This window comes from Columba livia, chromosome 1 (genome assembly GCF_036013475.1).
Source record: "Columba livia isolate bColLiv1 breed racing homer chromosome 1, bColLiv1.pat.W.v2, whole genome shotgun sequence".
NCBI lineage: Eukaryota > Metazoa > Chordata > Aves > Columbiformes > Columbidae > Columba > Columba livia.
This window is the reverse complement of record NC_088602.1, coordinates 185,590,427-185,616,328: the sequence shown is the minus strand read 5'-3', so window position 1 is coordinate 185,616,328 and position 25,902 is coordinate 185,590,427. Positions and strand designations below refer to the sequence as shown.

General features: G+C 40.3%; 1 protein-coding gene across 3 annotated transcripts in view; it reads right to left on the bottom strand.

The window, feature by feature from the left end:
• The window catches only part of CFTR (CF transmembrane conductance regulator), a 110,920-nt gene that overhangs the window by 68,749 nt on the left and 16,269 nt on the right, over positions 1–25,902 (bottom strand). The window contains exons 1-3 of one of the 3 annotated variants that reach the window (XM_021285419.2): positions 20,631–20,738; positions 6,219–6,329; positions 4,816–4,927 (exon numbers count right to left, since the gene is read on the bottom strand). In XM_021285419.2, coding sequence (XP_021141094.2) covers positions 4,816–4,845 — 30 coding nt within the window. In that variant the 5' untranslated portion in view covers positions 4,846–4,927; positions 6,219–6,329; positions 20,631–20,738. Of the gene's footprint in view, positions 1–4,815; positions 4,928–6,218; positions 6,330–19,151; positions 19,395–20,630; positions 20,739–25,902 lie in introns of those variants that run through there. The other 2 variants (XM_005500867.3, XM_065048802.1) reach the window with 2 other exon arrangements.

Genomic DNA, 25,902 nt, shown 5'->3' with positions numbered 1-25,902 from the left:
TTGCCCTTTTCCGTCACTCCCGTAACTTTGTCTCTTGTCCGCTCTTTCCTTCCCCAATCACTGCAAAAATCATCGATGTGCTGTGTTCTAACAATTTGCTTCATCTTCCGCATGAGCTTCTGAAGGGCATGAAGTCCATACGTGCTCCTTTGCTTCATTGTTATATTCAGTGTAAAAATATTTAGTGCTAAGAACTTTTATGCATGTCTCCTTATGCTTCTTTCTGTTGTGACTCAGCAGAAAGCACCTGATAATTCAAAAATAGCAAGAAACTGTTGAAAATTTTTTTGTACAGAAGCATTAAGTTCAGCCAAAAAGTTACTGGTACTGCCTTCCAGCTGAAAACCACAGGGACCACCAAACAGAGACTCAGAGAGAATTAACCAGTGAAGTTCAGCTGTAATTAATGTTTTACCAGGAAAAATATTGGGGAAATCCCCTTTAATTTTTTTCCTTCTTCTTTAGGTTCCTTTTGGCCTCTTACACAAGAGAAATCCCAAGTACTGCTACAAACTGTACTTTTGAATATCACAGTTGATGGAGCTGATATTCATCATTCACTTTTTTCCACATAAAAGATGACATTTTACATCTCAAATAGCATACCTGTACTATGCACTACATTTCCCAACTTAGACACCACTCTGCCCCAACACAAATGCTGTGAACCTGGAGACAGCTTTGACAGACTTCGGTGTTATCAGCAGGCAAAGGGAGGAGTGTTTATTAAAACACACATGACCCAAGGCAGCTGTGCTTAGACCATATCCATCTCGAAGCAGCAAACCAAAACTCCCCAAAACTTACAAAATACAAAACAGTCACCTCTCAAGGACAATGCGGTGCTTTCATACGCTCAGAGATTTCAAGATAAGCTTTTATATATTGGCTTAAAATAACAAGATTTTTTTAATTATTATTTACGCTTATTCCAGTGAAAATGCCATGCTCTGGTGCTGTGTTTGTTGTGAGTATAAAGGTATTGCATACATGCTTACTTTACTAGAAAAAAAAGGTGATTTTCTGACTAAGGGTAGAATAATGGCTGGCAATGAGCCAAATAATTTGCTCTTTCATGGGGTATAAGAAAACCACTGGTTTACAGTGGAGACTTATCAGCTTATGTATTGACCAGCCTGCATAGAAATCAAAGCAGAACTACCTGTTTTTCATTTTTCCTTTTGTAACCTCAAAATTACCCACTGATATAAACATGGATAAATAAACTGATTAGAATGACCTGCTTAAAAAAGTAATGGGATTTGTGCACCTAACAAAGAATCCAGTTTTCAAGAGTCATGTTTTTTCTTCTCCTGTCCTTGGTCTTCCATCTGCATTCATCATAGGCCATTGAGAAATTCAGAAACACCCCCCTCAGAAATCGCAATGAAAAGAAAAAAGATCTGAAGAGAAACAAGAGTTTGACACGGGATACTGTGCTAATCTGACCTGGTATGGCTATTCTTACACAATGAGAACTCTTGCATTATGTGTATCCGCCATATGCTCAATCATTCTGCATCTGAAGACAATAATGCACATCTCTGTTTTGGCATATGCTCAAGAAGTGCTTCGGGACTTTCATATCCCTCCCTGCCTCCTCACTCACACCCGTGACCTATATGCGAGAACTTCAGGAAATCCTCATTAGAGTCCTTTGGGATATGATACTATAATCATTTCTAAGTTAATGTCAGCAGCTGCTGTGCCTGAGTGGAAATACACTTTTCACGGGGATGAATATAAGATAAAAATGTAAGTAGAAGCAAAACGATCCTTTCTGGCAAGTACCAAATTTGTTAGCTGGTATTGTGCTAAAAAGCAAGATTTTTGTTTCACCGCCCTACCACCTTTTCTTTAAATTGCAAGCCACAACTGCTGATGAGGTGAAACATGGAAGCTGTTCCAAACTGCAGGGGAGCAGATACATTAAGTGCAGTGACTCAACGTGTCTAAGACAACACTATTTCTGAGGAAGAGCTGTAGTACTCCAGGGGTCCAGAGCACAAGTGTCCACCCTGCAATAACATCATTACCTGCAGCGCGTGAAGGGACAGGGAGAGATAGAGAAACTACTAGATCTAATGAGAGTAAAGCTGTGATGCCAGTTGCAACAACAATTACACAAACAGCAGGGATGTCAGCAGAGTTATACCATGCTCCAAGAAAGGTGCCATGAAAACATCTCAGGGAACAGACAAGAGAAGAGCTGAAAGGAAAATGAAGTTCAAAAGAACACACAATTTGGTTCCACCTATGCCAGTACGGCACAACATCCTGTCCCCATACAAATTAATGGCAAAGCTCCCATTAATTTCCGTGAGCAGGGTCTGAAAAGAACACCAGCAGCTTTAGCAGCAAGTTCTTCCTCTTACAGCTTTCAATAAAATGAAGACTAATGATAAAAGAATCAAGAATTTAAACTAGGATTTCATCTTTCCATCTTCATTGTGAAAGGTGCAGATTTTGTTCACTGTGTGCTGAATGGCACATCTGCACTTCTTAAAGAAATGAGGAGGAAAAAAAAAACAAACCACAAAGAATATGACTCAAAAATCCTGCAGTCCTGTTCTGTCCTCATCTGGTCTAAAATAGTACTCAGCTTAAAAAGTCCACATGGAGGCATGTACCCTGCACAGTGCCATACCTACAAATGCTTCACTTGCCTGTACTCTAGGAAAACAAGTTGTCTTCAAAACTTGAGGGCAAAAGCCCTCAAACGCTGCTTAACTTTGAACAGAAATGCACTACTGCAATAGTTTTGGCTGGCAGACTCTGTAGGAACACCTATAATAGTGCATGGTAGACTCAATTTGTAAAACTGATGGGTTTTTTAAATACAAATCTGACATGAATAAGAAGTTGCTGGTTTGGTGAGGAAAAAATGTTAAAAAATTAGAGACAGTAATGAGGTGGTAGAAGCAAATACAAGACAGAATTTGGCAGAAGTCCACAAAGAAAGGGTGTTGTCCCAGAGAAGAGTCACCAAACAAGGTGAAAGACTATAGAAAGAACAGTTAATACACAGCCCATTAGATAGCAGGGGGCCCTGTCCTAAATGCTTAGCTGCTCTACCTGGACAAAGGCAAACAATCGATTCAGCAAGTTTCATTCCAGCCACATTGCCTCCTACCGGCCCTGCACAACACTCAAACGGCCAGAGGGCAGCCCAGGGTTTGATGCAGAAAAGCCCCCCAGAGTGAGCACAGCCAGCACTGTAACCATCACCTCCTCTCCCTTCTCCTTCTGCAGCCCTTGTGTACAGAGAAGACGAGCACAGCACATCTCTTCCAACTAGATCTGCAGCAGTGGTGACTTCAGACTGAGGTGAGTGACAGTGAGAGGAAACCCGAGGATCTTCACTCGTGACAAGATTCCAGTAAGTTAGAGAGTCTTAAACTGGGAGAGAATAAAGTTGCCTTGGGAGCTAATTTATTGATTCCCCTATTTTTAATTAGAATTTGTGTACATACACATGTGAGTGTATCTTTACATGAGAAAGAAGAAAAAGATAATGTAAAGAGCATTTTCACTCTAGGTTTTCTTTTTAAAATCAAGCCTTGGTGCTGAGAAATTTTAGAGTTGTTCTTTAAGGGCTACATCTGGGGGACAGTTTAAATGTGATTACAAAAAATCAAGGCCTGTAGGGCTTTTTTCATTTTGAATCCATGAAGCAGCATGACAGACTGAGGTAAACCCTGAATTTTTTGAGAGACTAAAAAGAACGTGATTGCTGCATTTTAAGGGAAGTGATTTCCATTTTCTTTAGAGAATTTCTTCCTTTTTCTCTCAACCATTTTACTTTGTGACTTTTTCATTCTATTGCTGGTAGTCATTTCCCCTAGACACGGTGTTACAAGAGAAAGAAACCATCGATTTTTCCATAATTCTAAGGGGCAAATCTAACCTGAAGTAAAACTGTAGTCCATTATTAACTATCCAAATCAAATCAACAGTGATCTAAACCAGAACATTCACATCATTAGCAGTCCAAATTAATACACTTAGGAATATTTTACAGGACTTTCATCCCAGGACCCTAAGTAAATTTACCTACTTTGTAATCTGCAAGATCAGCCTGTCTTTCACACAACCATGTAAACAGGAGGGACGCCATGGATGTTTATTGGGGTGGAACCATTGCAGCATAACACTTGGAGAAGTCAGGCTCCAAATTTGATGCTTAGCCTGTAAAACACTCTTTGACCTGAAAAGCTGCCTGATGCATTAAAACTTTTCACCCTTTAAAAGTTTCCTTTTAATGCTGAAAAGTCTGCATGTAGTTAAGGACTTGTGTTTTAATGTTCAGGTTACTCTTATTTATGTTTCAAGTGTTTTATACAAAATGATTAAAACTTGAGGGTATAGGTGTTGGTGTGCTTTCACTTAGCACACAGCTAAGAAAAAATTGACCAAATCATGTGAAATTGTACTGTCATTTGTTTTAATGTAAGGGTAGAAAATTATTTAGAAACTTCTTAAAACCGCAACATGAGAAAATAAATACTTTAGTTCAGCAGTGATACAAAGATTCAGGTGCCCTCCTTGCACTCGGAGAAGCATATGCCAGTACCTAGCACTAAGTACATTTTAAAACATACATAATAATAATTTTTAAGATATTAAGATGCGATCAGAGAATACCTTTTATTTTTTAATGAAAGTCCCTGAGTATCTCTCTCTATTTATCATCTTTATAAGCAATACACGGAGCAAAATCAGTAGCTATTCACAGGATTCCAAACTAATTTAACAATCCCTAAGACCTGGATCTATGTATGGAACACTAAAACTTTACTGAAGAGCAAATCTTACCCCTAAATATAGCATTATTCCATAGAACATAAATTTCCAGAAAAAGCATCGTCGAAGAGCATTAATAAGTTTGGGTTTTTTCTTTGAAGTTGCCAGCTCTCTGTCCCATTCTCTGAAAAGAAACCAAAAAAACAAGACCATTAACTTGCATGAGCAAATACGTGGGTCTATGGCCCTGACATACTTCAATCCACTCAAGTATATCCAAGGAGATTTAGCTAAGGTGACTAATGAAAGAAAGCCCTGCAGAGACCCCAAAGACCTGGGCTTCATTTACTTGATAGATCAATAAAAGTTCAAACCTAGTTCAGCCACATATTTGGCAGTTTTAAATACTCAGCCATACATCACCCTGTGGGGAATTAATTCATGAAAAGGTCACATTGTATGTTTTAAAGAAACCTTCTGTACTTAAGACCAAAGCACAAATAATAGGCAAATAAATGTTTTGGAGCTCTTCCAGTCTCAAAAAAAAAAAAAAAAAGGAAAAAAGAAAAAAGAAAACATCAACAAAGCGTCAAAAATGTGCCTTTTCTACTGCATGGCATTATTTTTAACCTGTGTTGTTGGGACAATAATTTTCAATTCAATAATAAATTGCTGATCAAAAGTAATGCTATAAACAGAAAGCACATGTTTTGTCAAAACTCAATGTACAGTTCCTAAGAATTTCCTCAGCTAACCCTTTTCTTCATTTTTCAATAGAATATTAAATAATCAGAATATTCCATTTATAAACTATCAAAATGCATTAAGCATACCAGTGTTCTCAATACTTTCCATCAGTTTTGAATGCATATGTCACACTGCAATTAAGGTTAATTGGACTGGCACAACACAGCGGATATGAGCTGCCCCGGCACACCAGGGAAAGCTCTACCAGGGAAAGCTGGGGGAGAAGGACTGGATTTAGGCACTTGTATCTGTACAAGTTAGTCCGAGGTGTAGTGCAGTTTCTGAAACAGTGTAGAGAAGAGAAGAAACTTAAATGAGGAAAGTCAAGGCATGATTTCTGCAGGAGCAATTAGTCTTTCAACAATGGTATCAAAGGAAATGAAGAATATTATTTTGTTGAAGAAAAAAACAAAACAAGGTTTTACAAGGTTATTTTGAGAAGCAAGAACAGCAGAATAGGAAACTAACATTGAAACTGTGAGTCCAGCCTCACTAGTCAATGGACACATGTCACAGGTACCTGTATATAGGAATTCAGTGCATGTAGGTGATGCAGCTGCACCAGGGATCCAAAGGACAACTGTGTGCTGAATGAGGATGCACTTGAGTCAGCCAATGGATGCCATTGGCTCACACCCAATTCTACTTAAATATTTTATCGAACAGCTTTTTAATGGTAAACAGCAGTGTGATTCCTGAAACAAAGTTATGTCATGAATCTTTCATACCTTTCTAGTTTTTCAGAAAGATTATCAGCAGAGTCTGCAGAAGGGATTTGATAAATATCTGACAACTCCAACCGTCGTCTGTAACCCTTTTTCAAAATTGGTTTTGTCCATCTAAGCAGAAAAAGAAAAAAAAATCACCAGTTGCTGAGGTTAATTCTGGAGTTGTGGTTGCATTGTCTCAACCTGAATATTTTGTCCACAGCACCCAAGTATGTCTGTGTGCACAAACACATACATATATACACACATACAACATGAGATAATATAGCGTAGCTCCGCATTGTATTTACAAAACTATATTGACAAATATAACATTAAAAGAATAATTGCAAAACTGTTTCATTTTATCAGTTTGGGGCTAGGATCATGCCCCAAACTTCCTATTCAGTCAGGAGAAGACAAATCAACAGGTGATTGAGAATTTTCTACTGTATTTCCAAACATGTGGTATGTCCATATAAATGAATAATAAATCTGAACTATAGTAAATTGGATGTATAATTTTCATTCCTATGAGACAGAAAATCTTAATATAGCTTGAGTGTTCCTTTGACAGCTTACATAGCACTATGCATTCAACAACACACGAGATCTTTCACAGGACTCCTTATAAGATCTTCATTGAGTCCATCATATGTAAACATTTTGCATTTCTTTTTTCAAATGTCATGTTTAAAAATTTAATAGCAATTTAAAGGGCATGATGGATTAAACCAAAGCAGGAAAAAACTCTACAATCGATAGAGAAAATGGATAGAGAAAATCTTTCTAAGTCATTACTGATTTTATCAATTTGGCTCCTGAAGAGCCTACATATCCTCAAGTGCCAACTTGTACAAAATTTTGCAGCAGGTTCTGTTTGGAAATCTTTTTGAAAGCACAGGGCTAAAACAAACCAGAAGCAACCATAGGATCTTATAGTGTATTATTTTGAAACTACTTGATTTTCTGCTTTACTGACATTGTTAAAAAATATTTCCTTAAAAGTTAAATTCCTGAGAAGGAAGTGGTTGATTGCTGTCATGCTTCCATAGGTAAACACATTTTCTAAACAAAAAATCAACATGTGATTCACAACTATGATAAAAGTTATGATCTGCAATACCTCAATAATTTCTGAATTTTTTGTTTTCAATTCTATTTATAGACAAGTTAACAAAACTGCAAAAGAAATGCAATATTGTTTCCCATGGTCACATGGCTAGAAAATAGAAACAGCTCATTGAAGATGCTTACCCATATGTGTGTAAGAACATGTATCATACACACAAAGTAACTGATATTCCCAATTGCAGCCTCTGAGAGTGCAAAAAGGTTGATACAAAGGTAAAAGAACATCATTAGACACTACATGAATGCAAGACCTTAGTACAGTAGTCAAAGACTATTTGTGTGCAACTGTGCACACATACACTCTAACATCTACTTTAATGAAGTTATGAATCTCATGAGACAACCGTCTATAATCCCCATAATTCAGTAAAGCACAAAGATATTTCCCAAGTGAACATTTATATCATAAACATTGCAAAGAGAATGCACTTTAAGAAATTAGATTATCCTTCATTTCTGCAATTATACTACCATTTCAGATTAATCATGTGAGCTTTAGCTCAGTCTTTGACACCACTGTGGCTGAGAAATAACACAATTTGTGGTACATGACAGCAAGGCAACTAGGAAAGTTCGCTTTGGAGAGTCATTGGTAGAACATCTATAAACTTTACTATGACTAGAAACAGGGCCTATGTTTTCAGGGATGTACTAAGATGGATTAGAAGTAAAATTTTGAATTTAAATTAATACTGTTACGTAAAAGTATTTGATGGCCACTGCAAATGATAAATCAGGCATTGATTTGTATTTTACCATCTCCTGATGGCAGACAGGACTGGTTGCTATTGGGTTTGCTCATAGCTTGCACGGAGATGTCTAATCCCTATGCTTTGGGAATGTAAGTTCTTATGGACTGGCTTCACTGAAAGTTCTGTATACGCAGGTATTTTGGTAATGATAAAATGACTACAAGTTATAGGATGCTAAACCACCACTGCAGCTAATACAAGTACGCAACAGTACTTCCTAAGCAACCTCTTTAATTCTCAGTACTGTAACTAAGTAATAACCTTGCTGAGCCCCTTAATAATGCTTGGAGACTGCAATAAGCAATTCCCAACTTGTCTTGACAAAAGAGAAATGCTCTACAGTTTCAGTCCTTGTACATTTTCGGAAAACATTTTTCATTGCACTGTTTCCCTCCAGACATTTTGTTTTATTTATACTTTTGATTAGCACCTACCTCGGCATTTTAACACTGCCTAAAGTAACAAAACATGACTGCATTTAGAAAGCAAGCAGAGAGGCTGTTTTATCATTTGCGGAAGGCAACATGTTTAGCAGATCTCCTGTACCCCTAGGAAGGTCTCTTATTCTAGCTGGCTTTTAACCGGGTCACTTAACAGCAGTCCCTAAACCACCCTCCTCTCCAAAGTCAACAAGTTTGAGACAGACTTCATGCAGTCCTTGTCCTCATCTCTGCTCATCAGGGTAGCTGCAACTATGGTAGATTAACTCCCCCAGCCCACTAAAGGAGCGGTGCTGACACCTTCCCCTGGGGAACCTCCTCCTCATCTGCTGCCAGGTTCCTATCGTAAGGTTGCTGGCAGGGCTTGCACAGAGATGTTCATCTCCCAGCTGCCTTGGCCTTGCTCGGAAGTCCCACCCTAACTAGATTTGGCTAATTTGAGAACTGTGCCAAGTGGCTTCTAGGATGGAGAGGTAATCGTGGGAGGAGTTGGCCTGTCACGTGCTGTTTGTCTCAAGGCAGATTTTCAACAGCTGCTTGGGTTTTGCTGTCAGGAACTCTGAGAGACAGTAAATATATTATGAGAAGGAATATACTAGATCTAGAATACATAAATATCTCCTAAAACCTTTTGCCAGATTCCAATCGCATCCAGTTTATCATTATTGCATTCTTTGCAATGTTTTAAAATGCAAAATGACTGTAAATTTATTTCAACTGGCAATATAGTCTGTAGTTATCAATGTTTCTTTATCGTCAGGTAATGCAGCTCAGTCAGAGTTTGTCAACGAATATGGCTCTTCCATTTTTTCACTTAATAGAAACGATTTGCCAACATTAATTCTGACTCTTTTTCTTCTTGTGTTTACTGAGAATGAGAAATTTATTTTGAAAGGAAGGGAGCAAGAAGGAAGGGAAACAGATAGGCTTTACAGCATTACTTTAGCAAATACCACCGGATTACTGGCTGGCATTTAATGAACTCTTTCACAGAGAAACCTGTAGTGCTGTCAGATTTTTGCCACTAACTAGGAATGTTATTATGGGTACACACACAAAACCCAGCAGGGGACAAGTTTCAAGGGTGTAGAGTAGGAAAGAAGAAAAAAAGGAAAACAAGTTCCACCTCTATTATTAATTGCCTATAGCAAAAAACACCTTATGAGCTTGATATGTAAATATCATATACATAATGTACTGTTTTAACTTCTCTTTTGGTAGATTTCTAATGACCATTTCTTTGTCAATCACTTTAGCAATATATAAGAGATTTCTTACTACAGTAATTTCTTTCTCCAGCATGCTCAGCCTCATCCTACTTGAGTAAATTGTACCGATAGGACAGATGTCTTTGGCTTTGCAAAGAGTATTAACACAGACTGTTAACTTGTCAATAGGATTTGACTCCCCTTTAAGGCTGCTTTGCATGTCACTGAAAACAGAAAGAGCCTCTGTGCTGCTAAGCTAACTGCCCAGATCTTCCTCCTGGGCGCAGGGACTCCCTGGCTCCATCAGACCCTCTTGATCAAGAAGCACAGGGCACTGGGACAGTGACAGAGCAGTGGAGCTGTGCTATCCAAGACCCGCACAGCAGAGCAGCTCCTTTGCAAGGGTCCCTGATCAGGCTGGCACCATTTCAACAGGTGTCCTACGCACAACACGGCAATATCTACTGAGCAGCGCAAAGGTGGCCATGGCTTCACTGATACCTGTACACAATACCATAGACCTGGTGTGTGCAATTCCTAAGGAACTGGACCTAAACCTTGATGGAGACAGAGCAAGAAAAGTGTCTCTGGCTTTATCTAATCTCTTCTTTTAACAGTTAAGGATGGGGGTGGGGGGGTATAATCAAGCCATGATTGTGATGCTTTGGAGCCTAAGTTTTACAAAGTGTTTGTACAGCCACAAATTCCTACTGACTGCAGGAAAAGCCTGAGGTACCATGTAGATCTCAGCCATTCCCAAAGGGTCAAACTAGACTGGACTCTGTTAGGGGCTCGGCATTCCCATCCTCTCCCAAAACATATCCATTACTCCTTCGGCAGAACAAATTGTAGATTGTTACTTGTTTCTTACTGGAGGCAGCAGCTCTACTACACTCAAGACTGTTTCTCCAGAAGAGCTTCTGCACCAGAAGCCCTCTTCTCCAAGTGTCCTGCAACACAGCTGTACCGGGTGACCCCAGCTCTGCAGGGCCCTTTCTAACAGACGGGATAACCGGGCCTGCCCACTGAGCACAACTGCCAGCACCACAGCCCAATTCCTGCACCTTGGTTACCCTCAACAGAGTTGGGTTGCAGTTATTTTATTCCAAATGGTAACCTGCTGAAATAGCATGTTATATAAACTGAAAAGTATATTAAATCTTTAGCATTTTCCCTTTTAGAAACAAACACAACACTCTGAGCTTAGTATTGACATGTAATTATTGCAGGGTTTCAACAACGTAAGGTTTTTAACAATGCATGCCCTACTAATTCCTGGGTTTTTTTGTTTGTGTTTGGGGTTGTTGTTGTTTGGTTTGGTTTTGGGTTTTTTTGGTTGTTTATTATTATCATTATTTTTTGTCCCCCAGATCACAAAAATTAAGATTTAAATTTCTTCACTAATAAACAATTCTTCCTGGTGAGGTGTTATTTGACATGGAAAATATTTAGCTGCAATGCCATCGACTATGCCACTAGCTGTGAGCAGCACCATTTTAAAAGTAATCAATGTTCTGCTGAAACCCCAGGATTTCAATAGCGAATCTTAATTAGGATTACTCTACAGAAATTCTTGGGGAAGGCTTGCCTTTTTTTTATGCACAGTTTTTGCAAAGTGACACTTGTTCAGATTATCTAATCTCTAAATGCTTTTTGAGATTCAGAGTTTTAGGAAAAATTCAATAATTTTTCCTTACATTTAGTAAGATAGTCAAGGTATTTCAACTTGCAGAAGTTCTGAGAGCTCTTTTTGAGAGAAAAAAAAGCACATTAGGGGTACAAAGATATTTAAGTTACGTAAAATGCAAGGAGGGAATTCATTCAATGTATTAAAATCTGTCAATTGTTTAGATACCAAAGTCAAGTTCAAAATACGCCTCAAATATTTCTTTAACAAAGTTATCAAAATAACATAGTGGTGATGATGTGCTATGAACAGGGTTGGCAAGGCCGTTTCAGCATTTAACTACAGTGAGACTGGCTAGGATAGGATGTTTCTTCATCTTCATTCTTTTTCTCAGTTATATATCTGATTGCACAAATAAGAGAAAGGGATTTCTTTCTCCTAGTCTTTTGAAAAATCAAGGAACACTGCAGAAAGTTTGCATTAGCAAAACTATCGCAGAGCTGTGCTCATCCTGACTGACCTGAATTTTTTAATCTCTGAGATGTGTCACTAATGTGACAGCAAGAAATTTCACCCAATTTAGCACTGCACTGTTTTAGCCATGCATTTATAGATACCTTTCATAGCCAATTAGCATACAGTTGCACATCAGGTGCAATGGCCCTTTCCAAATTTCTGATTTGTTCCAACCCCAGTGACTAACATGTGATCAGCTATGAACAAATTCACAAACTGGTGAACACATTTGTGGACGTTCAATAGAGGAAGGAGAGGGTGGCAAGATTTTTTAAAATTTCTTTAAATATCAAGTATCAAAATGTAAATTGCCACTACAGTAATGTGGAATTAATCCTGAATTAGGAGCCGCTTTTCTTAGTACTTGGCCTTTGCCATCTTCTCTGTATCCTGGTATTTGATGCTGCTGCTCCTCAGCCTGACCCCTGAAAGTTAATGAGAAAATGTCCCATATCTTCTGATGTTCCAAAATGATCTTGGATATATATACCAAAACATAGGAATATACCTGAAGCCAAGTACCTTTCCCAGCTGTCTCTTGGGATTTTCTCATTTTGCCCACAGAGTAAAGGTGTTAGTATTGCAGCAGGCCACCCCAAGCACTGCCTTTCAGGAACAACTCCCTCCCCTGCAGGAAGGATGCTTGCCCATGTTTGACGGGCAGGAGGGTTCTGGTTTCAAGGGAAAAACAATACTGTTTCAAAGTATGTCTTAAAAGCCTACTTATTCTCTCTTAACTTGGGGACCTTTGTGACAATGTAGCCTTGGTTTAACTACTTGCTGAGTGTGAAAACTCCTTTTGCTTGTGTGAGAGGGAGTGATCTGCAAACACGGCCTGTGAGCTCTTGCTCATCTCGCCCAGCTATACCTCCTCTTTCATGGAGGGCAGTTGAATTGCATCTGCAAGTTTACATTGCAAAATTTTGCAAAGTGTATCACTAATCTTGTTACATGCTACAGTTTAATTTGACCTTTGACTTATCTATTTTACAGGACGTAAGTGACATGTTATTACCCAGATGTCAGGTTGGGACCATCCTGTCCCCACAACCATTATACCTACATTCATAATGCTGCAAAGCAGTGGGGTTAAGAGAAAAAACAAACCAAAACAAAACAAAAAGCATACAAGGTAATGGCAACCTGTAGAACTCTCCTGCAATAAGTCACACTATTGTCACCACTTTGAAAATTAGCATATTAAAAAAAAATTAGATATTCAGAGACTGAGACTTTTTTGCATCAAAGAGGTGATAACTGTTAGCTGTATTAGCTGTAGAAATATTCTGAAGTAACTTTGTCACACCAGAAATACCCTAGTACAATTAAAGCCGTGGACAAGAGCTCTCAGGCAGTCTGCACTGACTCCATCACATCTTCCCAGGACAAATCACAATCCTTGTATACCCTGCTTTCTTCTCTACAGAACTAATAAGGAAACTTAGACCATCCTTTGTGCTATCTACTTAGACTTTAAGATCTTCAAAACAGACTTCCTTATCAAATATTTTCCAGTGCCTAATACAATAGACTTCAAATTTCTGTTAGGGCATTTAGAAGCCTCTATAATACAGATAATAAAACTACTTTCCATGTCATTGCGTACAGTATTAAAAAATAATTCAAGGATTTGGATGGATTATTTCCTACCCCACAAAAATCAAACAAGCATGGAGGAGAATAAAAAGGTACAGAAAGGTCTGCAAATCTTTCAAATGCTTGATCATTTCATTTTGAATATCAAGATGGTAAGTCTTCTGCCTGCAGGAGGAAAAGAAGCTTTACATATGTTTCAGAAACTCAGATGCAACTTGAAACAGGCAACTCTGCTTTAGAGATATAACGCAGCCGGAGAAGGGCACTGTGCAAGGACACTTCAAGTTACCTATTTTACCTTGGAAATATCAACAGTAGTCAAATTTTCAAAACAAGTGAAAAACATGTGTGCACATCTTTGAACGATCTGGGGGCTGACTTTCAGAAGTACCAAAAGGTTGTAGTTTCAAACAGGTCTGAAGGGCTGGCAGACCAGCAGGTCTCCAGGGAACACTTGTGGGCAACAGACAAATGACCAGGCAGCCTCAAGGGGCCGGAATTTATGCTGTAGCTGCATCTGTGCTTGATTATCACTAACAGCCAGGATTTATGATTACCTGGGATCAGTCAAAGGCAGGTCCTCAGGACTAGACCCATAAAGGGCTTTAAGAACACACTATCAGGAATTTGCCTTGTACAAGTGTCTAAGCCAGCTGTCCCAACAACTGAGCCATCACACTGTGCAATTCAATCCATCTGCTCATAGCTGCCAATGTACACAGAGGCTCCTGACTCAGAGAGGAAATATGAGCAAAATGCTACAGGTAGGTATTGACAGGAGATGCTCCAAATATATGTTGTATATGACAATTTCCAGTCACCTGCTCTCTGGAGTGAAATATATAGGCATTAATTAGGTCTTTAAGCTTTCTACACAATACCCAGGATTTTTAGGAACTCAAGACAGTTTCGGGAGACACTTTGAGGACAAATATACACATCAAATCCCAAACTTTTCCAGGAAAATAGGCACATAAATCTTCCTCTATTCAGGAATCAAAATCCTAAGTAGCCTCTTGGTAATAAATCCTAAGATACACGGTCTGAGGATAGAGCAGGCACTGCCCAGGGCAGGTTTGGTTTTAGTTCTTTTCTCTGAAAGGATTCAAAATAATTTTCACAAGAATGCCTTTACGAACCAAAAACTATTTTGATCAAGGAACCCTCAAACTTGCAATTAATCATAGAATGTCGTGAGCTGGAAGGGACCCACAAGGATCATCAAGTGCAACTCCCTGTCCCCGCACAGGACAACCTCAAAATTCACACGGTGTGTCTGAGGGTGTTGTCCAATTGCTTCTTGAACACTGTCAGGATTGGGGCTGTGACACCTCCCTGGGGAGCCTGATCCAGTGCTCCATCACCCTCTACGTGAAGAACCTTTTCCTCATATCCAACCTAAACCTCCCCTGGCACATCTTCCTGACATTCCAATTAAGACTAAATTAAGCTAGAAAGAAAGAATAACCATGACTGTAGCTCATGGGCTAGGTACTTTCAAAACTTAAGTCCTGGATTCTGCTGTCTACCCTAAAGGCTTCACAAAAAGTACCCTCAGAACAGAAATCAGGACTTGCAAACAAGTTTCTTACCCAGTAGACTGCAGAGTCTCTCTTGCTCTTATGCCTTAAGAGATTAGCTGAGCCAGAGAAACTAAACCACACTAAACCACCTTCACTAGGACACACTGGTAACACTTCTACTTCCTAGAAGAGGTGAGGTGTAGAACTGAATTCCTTTTCCTACCACTCCTAGCACACACATAGCAGAAAGAATTCAACATTTACCCCCTACATGCTAAATTTTTCTTGGAACCACTGGACAGCTGTACAAAAAGGCAGCAGGCTACTCTTCTCTGGTTTGGAAAGAAGAAACTAGAGTAGGTTTGATGGACTGAGCCCACCAGAAGATGTAACACAAAAGCTGGCTTAGCTTGTATTTCTCATCTGAATCAGGCACTGAACTACTTGGTCCTGCCAACACAGTTATCATATTTGGTACTTGATTGGACAGGAGCACAAGGATTGACTTTTGTGAAATTGTGTTTAAATATCTAAATTTGCGTGTAAGAAAAAAAAAAAAAATAACAGAATTGTCCCAAAGTTGCAGCCACTTCTGAAACTCCAGCAGTAACTCTGTGTTCCAGTGCCCAGTTCAAAAATAATTAATTTATTAACTTGCCTTAATAAAACCATGACAATACTTCCTGATCTCAGTTAATCTGCAATAAAAAGCAGGTGATTGCCAAGTACTCTGATGTTGTTTTCTACAAAAGGTATGGCCATGACTCTGCAAAACTCCAAGAACATAAGCAACTGTTAGAAAGACAAAAGTAAAGCTTCACAAGGAATATGAAGTTAAGCATATCGCCATGTGACTGCTGCTGCATACAACTCTGTTACCTTTAAACAAGACAAAAAGTTGCCAGTGCATAGATAAATGTCTTGCATGTGGTTGGGAACAAAAGGGATCAACTCTGAAAATGTAATAAGGAAAATAAAACACAAAAGAAAGCCTGAAACCCCAAATGCTAGATATTTAGTGTTTTATAAGTGTCATCCCAGTGGAAGATCTCAAACCACTTGTCTTCACACCTCATTCCTTAACCACCAAAACTCAGTGTCTAAACAAAAATTGTTTAAATTCTAGGATGAAAGTTGATTTCTAATGTTCTTTCATGACAATCCCTACCAATTCTCTTTTTTTGCCCCACCAGTGTCATTAATGCTTGAAATCTAACACAAATATAACATTTTCCCTAAGATACTACTCCTTGTTTACACATGACAGTTTCTCATTTTTTTGACATAAAGAATTAAGAAAAAATGTACAAACAACACTGAAACACGTCTAAATGATTCACTCATAAGCAAAGAGCGCCATTCTGACTCTAACACATTTAAACCTATCCCTCCAGCCCAAACAGGACACATTATGAAGCAATAAAACCAACGGGTTTATAGACCTCAGTATCAAAACGCTGATAACAACTCATGCGAAATTATACAATGAAATCACATTTATCAGCAATATTTCCTGAATAATAACAACTAATACTTCACTGTCACTTCTCCTAATGTGACCTTCAACTTATTGCACTATGTTCAGATTGGTACTTCACACATAATTGCACAGGAGCCTCCTATAAAAGTTACTTCACTGAAGCATTCTGCAATGTTGTACTTGAAAACAACTACTTCATCATCATAGGAAAAAAGTAGTTTTTTTCCATACACACCTTTTCAGTCTGTGTTTTTTTACAAAGAAAGAATTGACTACTTATTTCAGATATAAAGCTTTCGAGTTCTGTCTCATATGTTTTCACAGACGTAAAGCATGCATTAAAATGTAGGCATATCCTGGAGTGTTTTACTAAATACGATCAGTATCAGAAACAATTAATGTGTGTAGATTCAGTTAAAACACTAACAGAATACTCGGACATCTTAGAAAACCTTGTTCCAATCTCACTCATTAATCACTACGTTGTGGATGTTTCCAGTTGAGTGGACTGGTCTCGTTACTGATATGTAGTAAATGCTTCTGACTTTGTAAAGCTCATCACAAATATTATGCCTTGAAGTGTTGTGAAATTCTTGATGAATCTTTGCTCTGTGATAACTTACTTTTTAATAATCTTTAGCATTGATCCTGATCAACTTTTGATGAGACAGAAACTGATGGAGTCCTTGAAGACCAAAGGGATACATTTTAAAACAAGCTAACATGTTTCATCACTAAATAATGTATGTGTTTTAAATCCTATTTATTTGTTTTTAACAGAAAGACATCCTTGCTGCCAATTAGGATGTAATACATTTTCTTATCTTGTAAATTTCACTTTCTGACTTTTTCAAATATTTCATTTAATGTTTGTGAAGAAACAAAGACATTCACAGTGTATGTGGTAAAATGCAACTAAGCAGAGATGCTGTCATTCACAGAAACAGCATTTCTGAGGTATCAGAACCATATTAGGCACCTTAGAGATGTACACATAGAATTTTGGCTGTTCTTGCTCAGTGAACTGAATGTTTACATTAATAGCCTGATTTTTCTATGAAACAATGCTACTATAAAGTTTTGTGAAGAAATTACTCTAGTCAATATTAATCATAAACACCTCTTGAACTTTATATATTTATTATCAATTCAGTTACAGTCAAACAGATGGTACAATATAATGTATCGTGTATGATAAGCATGATTCAAGCGTCATTTAAATGACTCAAAAGTCTTTGATTTTAAGAGAGTCTTTGATTTTAAAAGACCAGGTCAAGACCAAGGATGGTTAATTATGCACTTAATGAGCATGAATCAGAAGTATATTTGCTTTATCTTATTTTTTTTTCTTGACACCTTCAGGATCACAGACTCTAGGAGAGCACTACTCTGACAGAAGCTTTACAAATAAATAAAATGAAAAAGAACATGTGGTTCCTCAAGCAATGAAGTTAACATGAAGACTTATTTACTACAGATGTGTATTCTATACTTGACAGGAACACTGACTGAAGCTGCTTCTGTGTAGAATTTGTGAAGACTTACACACCCTGGCTCTAAGAGCATTTGAGAGCAGGTACGGCTTCTTTCCCACCGCAGCACCACTGGAGGACACCTCTAGGATCCCCACCTTTACCTGTAAAACTTTAGGAACTGGTTGCATTTAGCATCCTTGCCCACTATCACATCTGGCTAAAATGAGCCAAAGTCAGGGAGGTAGGCGAGCACAGTGATTCATGGAGACCCACTCCCTTAAGAAGCTTTAAAGAAAGGTCCAAGCCAACCTACTGAAAAGGAAAGCTATCCCAAAAGGATTAAAAAGTGAGTTAAGAGCCCTCAGTTGCTCAGGCAGAGACCTCATGCCAATGTTATGGTTTTACATCACTTGTTCCCCTTTCAGTCACCATGTTCGTGTCTTACACAAGATTTCCTCCCTCCCCCCCCTGCCACGTGAAAGACCCTCAAGTAACAAGAGGAGGAACCAGAACCCTGGCAAAAGTGGTGGCATGAAGGCCCAAGCCAGGAAGATTGTTTGCTCTTTCCAGTTGGCAGTGTCATTTCTAGCAATGTCATGTAAAACATGTTCAGTCTTCTATATTGTCTTCTATGTTGTGCCCAGGCATTGGTATTGGCTCCTTCTCTTTCTATTTGAAGATGTAAAAAAGAAGAGGTGCCAAGGACTTGGCTTGTAAAAGAACACTTCAAAGGCTTACAGGGAACTGCTTTCACTACGATCTTGTGTTACACTCACACACTGAACAAATGCTAACACCTGAAAAGCCAAACAGAAGGAATCTTTGCTCTGAGAGCATTTCCCTTCTGCTCTCCCCACCTCACCACATTCTCACAGTTTACAGTGAAATAACAGATCAACTAGTTGAGCAATTTACCAAAGGTTGCTCAAATTACGCCATAAATTCATGTGTCTAGGTCCAGCGAGGGTTTATGACACCTGACAGACAAAGCCCATTCCTGGTGCTAACACCCCAGCAACAACAACAAAAAAAGAGAGATCTCGTCATTCTGCAACAAGTGAGACCCCTCTCCCCACAGACCCTTTCAGAGCTAACTAGGGAACAAGGGGAGAGGGGAGCCCCACCCTCAGGCCCCGCACCGCCGCTGCCTGCCCCTGCCCGTTGTCTCGGGCCGCACGTGTCCCGCCGTGCCAGGGCTCCTACCTGAAGAAAAGTTTGGAGAAGATGTTCGCCTTCTCCAGGGGGGATCTCTGCATGGTGCCCGGAGCTGCGGTGTGGTACGATGTGGTGTGGTGCGGTGCAGTGCAGTGCGCAGGGGACCGGCGGCAGCCACGAATCGCTGTCGCCTCACTCGCCCGCTCCGCTCCTGCGGCTCTCCCACCTTATCCGCTGGGCCGGCTCTGATGTCACCGCTTGCCTCTTGCCCCTGCCCCTCTCCCCGCCTCTGCTTTGCCCAGGTTCAAAAGCGGGGGGAGCTGGGGCCCCGGCCCGCGCGCTGCCTGCGCCGCCGCCTCCCCGCCGCACCCGGCACCGCGCACCGGGCGCGCCCTGCGGCCCCCGCCGCGGCCGTCCGCGCCCTCTCCTCCCCGGCCGGCCTCTTCCCCCGGCTCCCCGCCGGCTTGCGGCTAGCCCGTTGCTTTCTGCTGCCGATTCCGCTTCGCGAGTCACCCAGCCCCGGGTCCCCAACCTCCCCCCAGCACTAAGCCCCCCCTCGTCCTGCCAGAGGCCGTGGGGGAGAAACCATCTCTCCAAACGTGCCCTCTGCCCTCGCCCGGAGACAGCACTGCAAGGAGAGCTCCCCTCGGGGCACGGACACCGCCTCGCTCCCCCGAGTACGCAGCTCCCCTGCCACAGCCCACCGGCTGCCACCTTGCAATCCCCCTGAAACCCGCGGGAGCCGAAGCCAGGTTTAAGGGGGTTTGGCTTGGGTGGATACCCGCGGCCGGAAACAGAAGCCCCCGTGCTCCCCCCGGCTGCCCCTACACCCGTGCGCGGCCCCGTGGGAGAGCGCAGGGGGCTTGAGGCAGAGCGTGGACGGTGAGCCGAGGGGAGGAAAAAAAAAAGGAACGACAAGAGCAATCACACCCACTTTAAAATACACTTGATTCAGTTTTTCAAGTTTTCTGGCAGGCACAACTACCCGAACCGAGAGGAATGGGAACTGAAGGTATATCCTTCAGAAGTTCAACCCAAACACTCAGATTTAACACTAAAGCTGTTTCTGACTCGTTGTACACATGCCATTAAAACAAAATCAAAACTTTCAGAGTGCAGAGTAGAAAGCATGTTTAAAAGAAAACAAAGATGACAAGAAGCACGAATGAGAACTTGTTATTTAATTATGTATAAGACTTAATTTTACTTAAGACTTTAATGTGATATTTACACACTCCAGTTTCCTTCCAATTCTGTAACTTAGAAAAATAGGGATGGAAAAGGTCACGCTCTCCTAAGCATGCAGCTGCTGCCGTCTAAACTGACTCTGTAAAGAAGCAAACGTGCTCCTCTATGGACTTACAAATTGCGCTACAATTTAACCAGCTGTTACTCTTTGCAAACTTTGCAGACATTTTTTTATTTCACTGCTTCTCGCTACACCCCACTGTGTTTTCATAAGGAATTTCTCTTTGCCTTGGCAATTCTCCCTCGCAGACTGTGGATAGCTAAGAGGTGCCCTCTTACCCTGTCACCGCACCGGGCTCCTTTGTGTCTCAGACCTCCCTCGGATCCTTCCCGATTCTGCTTTATTAATGACAAAACCAGTAAGAAACACGGGGCAGGCAGGACTCCAGGAAACTGTCTGCACTTTATCATGTCCTTAGACAATGCGTAGAGGCAGGGCTAAACCCGCGGTGCTCCAGGACAGCAGCGCCGAGCCCTTCGGCATCCTGCCACCTAGTGGAGCCGCACCCGGGGCGCCAGCCCGCACCCAGCACCCCGCACCGCAGCCGTAGGGAGGAGAAGGGACCGGCCTCTCAGGACTTCTGGTGCCGGGCGCCACGCAAGCACCTCCCGCCGCTCCCTGGCGCGGCGGTGACAGCCGGTCACCCTTGCAGCCCCCCCGAGCTCAGGGATGAGGATGCTCAAGTAAGAACTAAGCTCAGGTTTCTGATTGCTCCTCTGCCGGGCTTGGGGCACGGCTTTGATCGCACACGCGCCATCCACCACTGAAGGAAGTCCTCTGGGTAGGCCCTAGCATGCAGATCACTTAAGTCTCCAAAATTCTTTGACTTCATTAGAAAATAGTGAGATACTAATTTAAAGACAGACTGGAAACTGAGTCTTCTGAGCAATATACACCACCCTGCTACAGGTTCTTTCCCTTTCTAGCATGTAGATCTCTGCTGCAGGTGAATGAGGCAGAAACTGAGCACATGATTGGATTAGATTATTTTTTTTTTTCAATTTACATTAGAAAGTGAGGTATGTTAGTCATTTAAAACCTCTCATGGATCGGGTCCAAACTGCTTAAAATGTCAATGGCTAAGGGAGTTTTTTTCATAATAGTATCTCCCTCTTGCTCCCTCTGACTATGAGTATTTGTAGCAAATTTGGGACTAACAAAGACATCCTATCAATCATTACTGATTATGTAATTTTTTACATGAAAAATTACACCATCCTTTATTTGTCAAGCTCTCTAGATGCCTAATTTTCTAAACTTAGAATATTTCATCACCTCTTTCCTTAAGTACCAGCTTTGGTACATCCAGCACCACCAGAACCCACAAAGTGATTACTTCTTTGCTCTGTGATCCCATAGTTTTGCAAATAACTCAGCTACTTTCACACACACACCCCACAGTCACAAAATCTTAATTAGTTGCATTTTTAGTATTATTTCTTGATATTTTTCTCTTCAGTGTTTCCACTGATACATTTCTTAGCCTTTTTTATTTTCCTTTTCCCGTGGAACACTTTGTAGTTTCAAAGCAACTGTTATTCCTAATCTTCTCAGGGATCTTCAACATACTCAGCTGACTTGTCATTAGCATTGCTGTGAGTAGGAATAAACCAAAATATTTATATTCTTTTAAGGACTGAAACACCTCCAATTTTAGTATCATCTATGAATTTCATTTACATGACCTTCTCTTACTTCTTCAGACAAACAACCTGAGATGACAACAGCTGCTTTATCCTTAAACCACAGCCACCATCTATCTGACTTTATTCTTTATCTCTGAAGAAAACGCAGCGAGGCTGAGTTACAGAGCTAGGTGGCAGGTGAACAGGAGGAGGAGGAAAGCCTGGTTTCCCGTGCCATCACTGCAGGAACTCTGGCTACTGCACTTGTGCAGTGGTACCTCAACCAGGCAAGAACCCATATGCCAGTGAAGACCAGCTGGTTAGATACTTTCATGTTCACAGCAACTTAAAGTGATTTATACCTTGGGGGCAGTAACCCTGGCCTCTTTCCCGCCCTTGGGTACGTGTTCCCACCAGACTGTGTGTAAATCTGCTGAGGCTGCTGGTCTAGCTGAAAACCCCACCAAAACGGTGCATTTTCAGCAGAATCTGAACTTAGGAGGAAGAAAACACCATGCTGATGCCAGTGTAAAGCAACAGTACAAACCCTATGGAAAGGGGTAAGGCAGGAGAAAGGCAGTACAGGGTGAAGATTGCTTTAGCTGCCACAGAGGCACCAACAGAGTTTTGCATCCCTTTCCTTAGGTACAGCAATCCATTAGGGGTCTAAAGCATTTTTTGGTTTTTATCTAGCTGCTGATTTTCAAGAAGGGGAGAAGAAACTAATTATATTTGAATCTTTGATTAGCTAATGTCAATGGACAAAGGGGTAGAAATTATTAGTAGAAAGCATGATCATATTAAATACCATCTCCTCAGAAAACAAAGCTAAGAAGCTGTCAAAAGTAACACTTTAAATCACTGATATTTTGCTGTTGCTAAAAATGAAAGAGTGTTTTGTTCAGTCTCGTAATTCCAGTCTTCAGAAAACTTGATTCTTTAACACAGCCCTGACAAAAATGGTCCTTTGCTGCCGGGAGAGAGAGAGAGAGAGAGAGAGAGAGAGAGAGAAAACAGGTATCAAGGTGAAGTTTATTTTCTTTGTTCAGTGGTTGAAGAAAAAAAAAAAAAACAAAAAACAAACAAACAAACAAAAAACACCCAGAATAAACTCTAACCCTCAGATTTTTCCAAATCTTTTAATTAACTGGAAACTATTTTGGTCACAATGTTTCATTCAACCCAAAAGTAGTCTGGTCTATTCTGCAGATTTTTTTTTGTTTTTTTTTTTCTTTTATAAAAGCAGAGAACTTGATCCACAAATGTGACAATGGTCTTTCCCTCAAGTTCCTCTGTGCCCAGCCGGACCCTGGCACACCTGGGTTCACTTCCTCATTCCAAGTAATTTAAAGAATAGTGGGAGGCCTTGCCTCACATCCTCTTAGATGAATGCCCTTAAGCTATGAGATGGCTTAACTTCATCTATCTTCCAACCATTCTTGGGAGCAGGGAAAGCAGCCCGGCCACCTTCCCATAGGGTGGGGCTTTACCTTTTTCATTTACAAAAAAAAAAAAAATGATTACTGTCTCAGAGCTGCTCACACACCAACATACAGACAACCTTAAAAAAAGGTTTCAAAAGAGTAAAGCAGTAACAATGAAAGAACTTTGTCAAGTAGAATTGTATGTATAATTTAATATTGAACAAAAGCATTCTACCTGATGGCTTACAAATATCTGTTTTTAGTTGTTGAAGTCTCCACAGTACCCTGTAGTTGTGGATAAATTAGTAATGTCTTGCTTTTCATATTGCTTGCCAGTTTTGGCTTATACTACAATGAATTCCACAGAGCTTCTCTATTCCCAGGAAACATAATGAAAATGGAATCATAACTAAGATAATAGCTACAGCAGCATTTGTTTTAAAAGGGTAAACTACTCACAGGTATTTACCAGGCAAATATATTTTGAGTTTGCATTTGTAATACTTTTAGAATACAGACAGACAGAATATTTTATTTTTACATGTAGAAGATGCCAGCCTGACAGTTGCTGAATCCATTTACATGAGCAAAAACTGCATCCCCATGCATTGTCTTACTATTGCTAAAATTGCTTCAATCGACGCTTCCAGTATTTGCAGATTAACAGTCTTTATCTGTGTGCACCAGGTACTTTTGGCAAGCAGTCATGTATGCTTTCCCCCACTGCACCATCAGTATCTGACTGTGTCAGTTCAATGCATGGTCTCAATAAATCCTGGAAACAGCTTAATATGCCAGGGAAACTAAGCAGATATTCTACCAGGCATGTATTTCTGTGATACAAGGTATGGAGCTGGGAAGTGAAGTACTGTGAAAGCACCAGACCCTTCATTCTAGACAGACAAAATGGGCAAAAGACCACATTTTAATAAGCTCTTATGTGGAAATCATGAAAGAGAAAACGGTGATGAAGGTATCACAGGCCTGATGTAAGAACAGAAGAATAGCTGCGTGTTGGCATTTAGTGCAATTCATGCTGAATTTGCAGACACTCCAGATCAACTTCTTCAAAGCACTTCCAATTGCATATAATTTTCTACAAAAACTATCACATCACACTAGTAGGAACCATCAGACTAAAGTCAGACATGTTCGTATGCTGTCATTTGGTCTATGAAATTAATAACTGCAAGGATACCTTTTTAAGCTGGAAGGTATTTTTAAGCCTTCTGAAACTGTTCATACACATTAAGGGAATTGAATATGTATTATTTCATTCAGAAGCACAGGATTCTGTGACAACCCATTCCTATGTGTACTGATGGATGTACCCCCATGCATCAAAACAAGTAAAACCTTTTAGATCTGATGAAGTGTCATCTTGATCTGCCTTGCTACATGACCTACCAAAGTACTCACTGAGATCTTGCTGACTAAGCTTATGTCAAATAAAGTTCTAAAGAAACTGGGATCTGAGAAGTTTAGACTGTGGCCTTGATTATGTGAGAAAGTCATACTTAAAAATTAGTAGTATGAATTCTAAAAGTTTTGTTAAAATGGTGAAAGTCCTGGTGGTAGTAACACTCAATACCAAGATTTGTGGTGGGTTTAATCAGTTTAGACCCAGCTTAATCAGAAATGAGAACTGCCCTGGTAGATAGGGCACCAACACAGGGGCACACTCTTGCACTTTACAGTTGGTAAAACATATTTGTTTCTTTGGAAGCTGCAGCAGAAAATGAGCTGAAGAAGGCTTTCTGAGGACTTCAGGGTTTGTTTGCTTTCAGTCTAGAATAAACGTGAGAGGAGTTAAGAACCTGAGAATCCAAGGCTGACAAGTTTGCAAGGTTTGTGTTTCCAAAGATAGCTTTAGCTTCCTCTTCATGCTGTCATGTAATAATCATAGAACAATGATATTATTGAGGTTGAAAGGGCAAAAATCCAAGGCTTATACCTTCTGTGACTCAATAAAAGCACATGCTGGCAACCTTAAGCAGTTCGGCAACAAAGATTACTGAACCACCTATAGCATAAGAAAAAGTGCGTAATTATTTACAGCTGTCTAAAAGAGAAAGAGCTTGAGCTCCTGACAGAGCACTGAGACTGGCATCTTTACTGGAATCTCACTACAAAGATCATGCAGTATAAACTGTGCCATGTAAATCCACGCAGTCTGATGAATCCTTAACCCACTGCTTTTTGAAAGTGTGCTTGGTTTGGTGTATGCTATTCTTGCCTAAAATAATTCCATATGAGTCCAAATATTTTTCTGATCTTAATGGAAAAAGTCTAAAGCAAACGCTGCTCTTACTTAAGTTACCAAAAAAAAAAAAAGTAAGACTTGGGGTTTTTTTCTAGTCTTGAAACAGCCTAAACCCTCCTCTGCAATCAATTGCCTCTTCAGGAAGGAAATTGCCTCCATCTTCAGATTTTTTTTTTTTTTTCTTAAAAGAAGGGATAACCACCTCCCCTAAAGATACAGTGAGCTTGAAGTCTTTGGG